The 7,946-nt window shown below is 47.7% G+C and overlaps 1 protein-coding gene across 3 annotated transcripts in view; it reads left to right on the top strand.

Annotated features, from left to right (window-relative positions):
- trak1a (trafficking protein, kinesin binding 1a) overlaps positions 1–6,275 on the top strand; it is a 34,312-nt gene extending 28,037 nt beyond the window's left edge. The window contains exons 14-17 of one of the 3 annotated variants that reach the window (XM_030781420.1): positions 1,106–1,456; positions 3,644–3,746; positions 4,204–4,206; positions 5,088–6,275. In XM_030781420.1, the coding sequence (XP_030637280.1) occupies positions 1,106–1,456; positions 3,644–3,746; positions 4,204–4,206; positions 5,088–5,847 (1,217 nt within the window). In that variant the 3' untranslated portion in view covers positions 5,848–6,275. The remainder of the gene's footprint in view (positions 1–1,105; positions 1,457–3,643; positions 3,747–4,203; positions 4,207–5,087) is intronic. The other 2 variants (XM_030781422.1, XM_030781421.1) reach the window with 2 other exon arrangements.
- The last annotated feature ends 1,671 nt before the right edge of the window (positions 6,276–7,946 follow it).

The raw sequence follows: 7,946 nt of genomic DNA, 5'->3' as shown, positions 1-7,946 counted from the left end.
CACGAGAAACTCCAATAAACTCTAATGTCCCTTCCTCACCCTCCTCCTCTTTTTTTCTCTTTCTTTACTGTCCACTCTCTGTGCCTAACCTTCAGGTCAAAGGGCACAGACACACAAACTCCGTCACACAGCAGGACACAGACGACGGTCTAAGATCAGACCTCTCTCTCTGTTGACATAGACGAGTTGAGTAATATCTGATCAGCTTGCCCAGATGTAGTTCAGATCATAAATGTTTATATGTGATTGCTTCACCAGGCTCCTCAGGATGCCAGGACTCAGTTACTGCTAATAAAATGGAGATAGGTTGGCTTGATGGTAATCTGGGTTAAGACAGAGATAGGTTAATGTGACTGTGTGTAAACTGGGTTGTTTAAGTCATGGAGAAAGACAGAGCTGAGGGCTGATTATCAGAAGCTACATGTGAACACCCATATATTTATTGCTGCCCAGAGCAAACAGAAATTATGGCGCAATGGAAATAATAGTACAATGACCATGTATGCATACGGTCCGATACGCACATGAGAACGGCTCTGCCCACTATTGTGTGTGTTTCTGATCTGTAGACTCCAGACCTGGGTGACTGTGCTCTGAGTTAAGGCCGTCTGCTTGCATGTGTGTAAACTGCACCGAGGCCTGGAAGAACAGAGAGACTGATGAATCACAGTGAAGAGTCTACACTGTAGTAGTCAGTAGAGTCTTTATCAGAGTATATCAGCACCACGTAACCTACTGAATGTGCCTGTGTGCAGTTATATAGACTTCTATACCGTTTACTGCCAATGCACACACAGACTAAGTCGAAAAAAAGATTCACAAATACAACTCTAGAAATACACAAGACTTTAAACCCTGTCAAAACCCCTACTTGACTCCGGTTAGTAAACTGAAAATGAATGTAAAGGATTTCAGTTTAGGTTCCCTCATCCCCATTTCCTCTAAATGACATTAAGTTTTCTCATACAATGCCTCATACACACAACAACCATGCTAAGAGCAGTAACTCTGAAGTGAAATGGACTGTCACACATTATCTAGCTGTAGGAGAGGCTTTGCCTGTCTCTCATCTCTGTTATCTCTGTTATCTCTCTGTCTCCCTCAGGGTCAGTCACTCTGCACCAGTGGCAGCTGCTGGCCCAGCCTCACCTGGGCGGGATCCTGGACTCTCGGCCCGGCGTGGTGACCAAGGGCTTCCGTCCGCTGGAGCAGGAGGCCGAGGCGGGCGCGGAGGAGGCGTACCAGTTTACCGACCCCGAGGAGGACGAGCCAGGTGAACGCTCTCTCCCCAGCCCCTCTACCTCAGCTTCCTTGCCCCCGTCGCCCGGCGACCGTCGCCAGCGCCGTCGCCACGGCGACAACGGCGGCCGTAGTCACAACAAGAACCGGACGAAAGAGGAGGAGTCGAACGGTGCGGTCGGAGCGAGCGATCTTTCGGAAGAGGAGGCGTCGTCTGGTGAGGGAGAGACTTAACCCAGCTAACCAGGGATTAATCAGGCTCGTGCGGGGGTGTGTGGGAGGAGGGACGCGTCTTCGTTCCCTGACCGCCCCGACACCCCCTCTCCCCCCCCAACGGAGCGCTACGTACCGGGGCATTCGTTGGTCACATCCCGCTCTCACCCTACACGACCACGCCACGCCTTGGTCCCTCTCTCATCCATCTCTAGCAGTACTCACCGCACACCCCAAAACCATCTACCTCATCCACGATGTTCGACGCCCCTGTCTCCAGTAGAGTGACATCTCTTTTTTTTTTGTTTCCCTTTTATCCTGTATTTATTCCTTTTCCAGTCCATCTCCTCTCTGATTCACCTCTCTCTGATCCTCTGTGGTGTTGAACCAGAATGTTGTCAGTTCCTGGAGACTCAGCGCTTTTAGTTTTATGGCTGTAGATTACATCAGTCACAAGCGCCCTGGTGTGGATCCCACTGGGGGGGGGCTCGTTCAAGCAGCTTGTTCTGCGAGTGACGATAACGAGACGGCCACTGGGATCCCTCCGGCCCTGGCCCTAGTCTCCACGACTCTGTTCTCGATTCAACACCGTATCAAATTTGCTTTGGTCAAATCCACTGCAGCCAAATCCACTCTTAATATTTCTTCACCATCTCTGATCAAGCTTTTTCCTCACCATCTCTGATCAAGCTTTTTCTTCACCATCTCTGATAAAGCTCTCTTGGGATTCAAACATAAACAACCCGATCTTATCGCTGCATGTCGCTGCTCTGATCAATGCCTGCATTTCCCGAAAGATCTAAACCGAGAAGTTAGTTGCATAAAATCTCAGATAGTAAAGAGCAAATGTGTCCTCAAAATTACATTTATTAAATACTTTAAGACAGCAAATGTGCCTGGACATACACATACACACACGCACGCACACACACACCCCACAGAGTGGAGTAAGTGTGTGCATTAACAGTGAAGCAGTAGAGTCCAGTGGGAGGTCGGGGGGCTCAATGTCATTGGATCACATTTCAGTGTTCTATAAAAACACTCCTCACTCCAAGTCTCCTCTTTCCTCTGACTCCTACATATACCCCTGCAGTCAGCCAGCAGGAGTCACACACACATACACAAACATTTTCTCTTCTACATTTCCTCCTCAAGAATACCCACTGACTGGTACTCTGACCTCCTCAAGAATACCCACTGACTTTTTACTCTGACCTCCTCGAGACTACCCACTGACTGTTACTCTGACCTCCTCAAGACCACCCACTGACTTTTTACTCTGACCTCCTCAAGACTACCCACTGACTTTTTACTCTGACCTCCTCAAGACTACCCACTGACTTTTTACTCTGACCTCCTCAAGACTACCCACTGACTTTTACTCTGACCTCCTCAAGAATACCCACTGACTGTTACTCTGACCTCCTCAAGAATACCCACTGACTTTTACTCTAACTTACCCTAACTCGAGCCATAACCATAACTGTAATTCCAGCCATAACCATAGGAACCAAAGAAATATTGTGGAATGTTTTAACAGTGAAAGCCATGTGGGAACCAGCAAACATGTCTGCACTAAGTCAGTTCTTTTATATGTCCTCGGCAACATTTGGACACACAGTGCCGCACAAACTCGAACCACACACACACACACACACACAGAGCTGCGCTCCTCAAGCCTTTTCCTGGGAAGAAACATGGTTGAGCAGTTGCTACTGGTGGAATGTGATCTTTTCATGCATGCTTAAGGATGTTTGGAAGTCACTTGTCATCGATGTCCAATCAGCTAATTCTCTTTTACCGATCAGCCTTTTCCTCCTCTGTGTAACTGTGTTTTAAAACTGCATCAGAATGCTATCAGCCAACGTGAAGAAGCACTGTAGAACAGCTGCTCTGTGGCAGGATGTCTGAGTAGGTGTTAATACAAACAGACAGAAATACATTATTACGTCATTAATGAGAAGAGAAGGTTTGTGATGGGAATCAGTTCCATCACCAAATGCCTGATGCAGTTTTAAACTCCTTTTGGTATCGAGCTCTCTCTTTGTGTGTGTGTGTGCGCGTGTGTGTGTGTGCACGTGCGTGTACACACACGCATGTGAGAGAGAGCGTGTGTGCGCATGTGCATGTGCATGCAAATGTGTGCGTGTGTGTGTACTGACCAGTGTCTCTCCTCTCTTCCTGTCCTCAGTGCATTTCCCTGGTAAATGTATGTCTCATACCAGTTCCACCTACACCTTCACCACCTGCCGTATCCTCCACCCTACCGATGAGCTGACCCGCGTCACGCCCAGGTGAGCCTGCAATTCCCTCTCTCTACACAAGAGGGAGATATGTGATCAAATATTCATTTCATAGCAGTTACCCCTCTCACCACTAAGGGGTGAGTATGTGAACTCTTAAACCTTTTGTACAGCTTGTAGTGTCATTGAAAAAGAAGATCTTGACTTCTTTTGGACCTGAAGTAATTTTTGACAGGTTTGGTCCTTACCAGCTTGTGCTGTAGAGATATATGTATGACCTTCCTTCAGAGGTAAATCATTGTGTTGGCTGAGTGGGTGGTTTCCGTAGCAACTGGGTATGACTGGGTCTCTGCAGGTCTTGTGATGAGGAGGAAGACGCTGCTCTCTATCAGGTTGTTCTGAGGGCGGGCTTAGAACAGGCCCACTGAGCCACGCCCCCGGAAGGGGTGAGGAGAAGTCACATGACCCTAGCATGTTCTCTCTTGAGGGAAGGCCCTCTCTAACAGAGTGTGTTCTGATCTAACCACCCTTCCCATTGAGTACCGAGTGGCGAGAGCAGTGAGATGTTTTTGAAGCAAAAATACCACGGACGTTATTAAGACAAACGGTTATGAATGTGCTTGAAGCAAAAGGTCTGAGCCCTGATTCACACCCCACACTTGTACCCTAATGCACACGAGATGACTTCTACCAAGTGTCTCACAATTCATAGCATTAATTTCACGCGCGAGGCTTTAAACATTCAGGTTGTATGTTTGACATTGTTTTGGCACAAGAGTGCAGCAGAATTGAAGTGGTTTTTGGTGTGCTGCGTTTGGACTGGTCTTATCCCTGTGTTCTGTCTTTGCTAAAGTGTTAACATGCATGTTATAATTAGCACTGGCACAGAGACTGCATGGAAGCCCAGAGTGACGCAAAATCCATTAGCACAATTCAGAGCCCTGCAGCTGTTCACTTAAATACAATGTGGATGAGAATGTAACCACATTGTCGGAACCAGATTTTACGTCTAAAGAAGTTGACTCAAATAATTCTGTGTGAAGAGAGAATATTTGCAGACTAGATATTTTTCTGTCATGTTAAATAGGAGCCTGTTGTTTCAGCTACACCTTTTTTTCTTAAACATCTGTGATATGTGGATGCAGCGATAGAATGCTGCCAAGGTGGTGAAGTGTATTCTGAATGTCGCCACCAGGGGGCAGGTCTGTTTCTCCGATTGCCAGATATGGAGATCTCTGAGGCTTCAGGCAGAGTGCTTCTGCTGTACCAGATGCTATTAACCCTGTCACTCTTCCCTGTGACCCAGAACCTTAGACTGTGCACAAAGCCAACGCTCCTTATGCAATACTTGTTCACGGAGATCTGACTCTTTCTTTCTCCTCCCCTGTGCAGTCTTCTGTCCGGCCCCTCCCTGACCTCCTGCGTCATGACGACCAGCAGTTTGCACTCCACGCCCATCTCCACCCCGTGCACTCCTCGCCGCCTCAGCTTGGCCGAGAGCTTCACCAATCTGCGCGACTCCACCAAGACCACCAGCACCTCCCTGGGCCTGGTACGTCTCCTGCAGGAGCGGGGCATCTCCGCGGCCGTCTATGACCCCCAGAGCTGGAACCGGGTCGACCGCGCCCGCGCCCCCAACCCCTCTGGCGCCGCCCTCCACGGCACGGAACCCCTCCCTTCCACGCCCCCGAACTCGCCCACGAAGTCCCAACCCACCAGCCCCGTGGTCCCCGTAGACTTCAGCCCTTCTGACCCACCTTACCCCAACTTCCTGGCCTCCAGGCCGGCCAGCTCCATTCTGAAGGAGGTGCGGGGGGCGGAGGCTCGGGGTCAAACCGACTCCGAGTGCCAGACTGAGGTTAGCGTACAGAACCTCCGACTGCTGGACAAGGTGAAGCGTTTCAGCCTCGCACCCACGACCCTGACGCCAGGGCCCGGACTCGGGGCTCTGCCGATACCGGGGCCACCGTTTGGGCCCCATCCAGGGGTTACCAGCCCCGTCGGAGGGTTGCCGGTCATCAACGCGGGGATGCGGCGTAACCGTAGTTACCCGGTCATGGTCGGGGCTAGTATGGCAATGAAGGGCCCGGGCCCCCCCAGTGAGGATTTACCTCTCAGACTCCACACACAGACTAGTCTCCACGAGGAGTGAATGTTGCCTTCTCCGTTTAGCCCCCTCTCTGCTCCTCTCTGCTCCTCCCCTCTGCTCTGCTCCTTTTAACTGTTTGTTTGTTTGTATATACAGTGATGCAGTGCGTTATCCCTCGTGGCAAATCAGCCGTGCCTGGTAAAGAGATGCTGTTTGTATTAATTATTTTGTGTAACAGCCCTGACTGACACTCTCTCTCACTCCCTCTCTCTTTCTTTCGGACTTTCTCTCTCTCTTTATCTCTTTCCACTCTCTCTCTCTCTCTCTGCACCTTTCAGTAAGCAGTGTCATAGCATGTCCATATTGTTCCTCTGCTGTATCTGTTTTTTTGCACTTGTGGTTTGTAGGAAACCATGCAGTCCTGTGCCCGAGTAAAAGCCTATTTGAAGCACTTTTTTTAAAAATTTTGAAAACCGTATATAAAGAGTGAAGAGAAGACATGCCCCCCCCCCCCCCCCCCCCCCCCCCCCCCCGACCCGTTGGTCTGTATAGCTCCTGACACTGTGCTTGTATGCAGGGACTGTGACCTGTGACCTCCGCGGGGCCACGCTGACAGCACCTTAATGCAATATTACTGTGGACAGCAGGAGAGAGCTGAGTGTGTACTGGTGCCATACTGCTGACTGGTCCATAATGAACGACACTGCCTGTGTTAGAGCTGCAGGCGTGAGCTTTCATGTCGTGCTTAAGAGCAATACACAGCATACACACGACATGAGGATTATTCTTTCTCTCCACACGAGAAAAAAAACATTTCATGTAACGCCACCCCCCCTTTTGTAGGTTATACGTTAACATAAATTACAGCGTTATTCTCTAGAAAACAGGACTGTTGTTAATCGTTTATTAAAGTGTAGTAAATGATTATTACAGTGTAATAACTGTTTATTGCAGATGGTCTTGACTATCGTTTAGAGCAGAACTTAGCAAAAAACCTGTTTAGATCTGCTTTATCCTCTCCCAAAATAAATGATACCAAGTGACAGTAAAAGTGGACCCCACACGAGACAGGCATATGACTGAGTGCAGTGCAATGACTTGAAACTGCAAGGTTTTGTTTTTGTTTTTGTTTGTTGTTTTTTTTTTTTTAGTAACAGACCAACATAATTTATAAACGTGAGTGTTTCTATGTATGTGTGGATCTTTATATGTGTGTATTAACTTCTGGTTCTGGTTCATGGAGATACATTATGGAAAGCTTGAATCAGATGGAGAATCATCACGGACATTTCCAGAAAGATACGAACGCTGTTTAACCTGTGTTATGCATCTGTAAGGCTCTCCCTCTGCAACCTCTCCAACCGCACCTCTAACTTAGGAGACCACTGGCTTGTATAATTAATATATGCAAGTTATAGAGTGTTTGTGTGTGTATGTGTATTGTAAGAGAGAGAGAGTGTGTGTGCGTACGTGTGTATGTGTGTGTGAGGGGGAAGCTGAAAGAACTGTTGAGAGTGAACACTAAGCTTTAAAGATGTTCTGAAGTCTGTGAGACAGTGGAGACAGACGAGTCACTTCACAGTGCCTGCTACCCAGTGCCAGTGTATTTAGTTCATGTCTTTTGATTTTGACTGATCTTTATTTCATTCATGTTTTTGACTGACTGCCACACATTGGGTTCGCATTAATACAGTAGCTGTTTAGAGGTTCTGAGATCAACCCGACTGTTTTTAACCCAGCTGACAATGAAGAACAGAAGTGTGTTTGGTAGTAGAATCTCTATTGTCAAGGAAGCACATGAAACCACAAGGGTGTGTGTTTTACTGAACAAAACAGGGGCCTGTATTTATCCTTTTTTTTTTTCATTTTAGTCAAACACAAATGATTTCTTTTTGTCTGTTGATTCTGTGTGTGTGTGTGCGCACACACTCATCATCAGTGACTTGAAGGTGTTTCTCTGAATGTATTTGCGAGATGCTCTGGCGTTTCGTTGAGTTGGGCATTGATTTCAATGAGTCCCTGTTTCATCAGTCCACTGAAGGGAAGGCTTTGCCACTTGTACAATGTAAATGGACGAATATGCAAAGAATTTAGTCATGCTAACTTTTATATTTAAAAAAAAGAAACAAACAAAAAAAAAAGATGAACTAGGAGAGTAAATG

The sequence above is a fragment of the Chanos chanos genome, chromosome 8, assembly GCF_902362185.1.
Source record: "Chanos chanos chromosome 8, fChaCha1.1, whole genome shotgun sequence".
Classification (NCBI taxonomy): Eukaryota; Metazoa; Chordata; class Actinopteri; order Gonorynchiformes; family Chanidae; genus Chanos; species Chanos chanos.
Note: the sequence above shows the minus strand (reverse complement) of the source record. Positions and strands in the feature narration are given on the sequence as shown.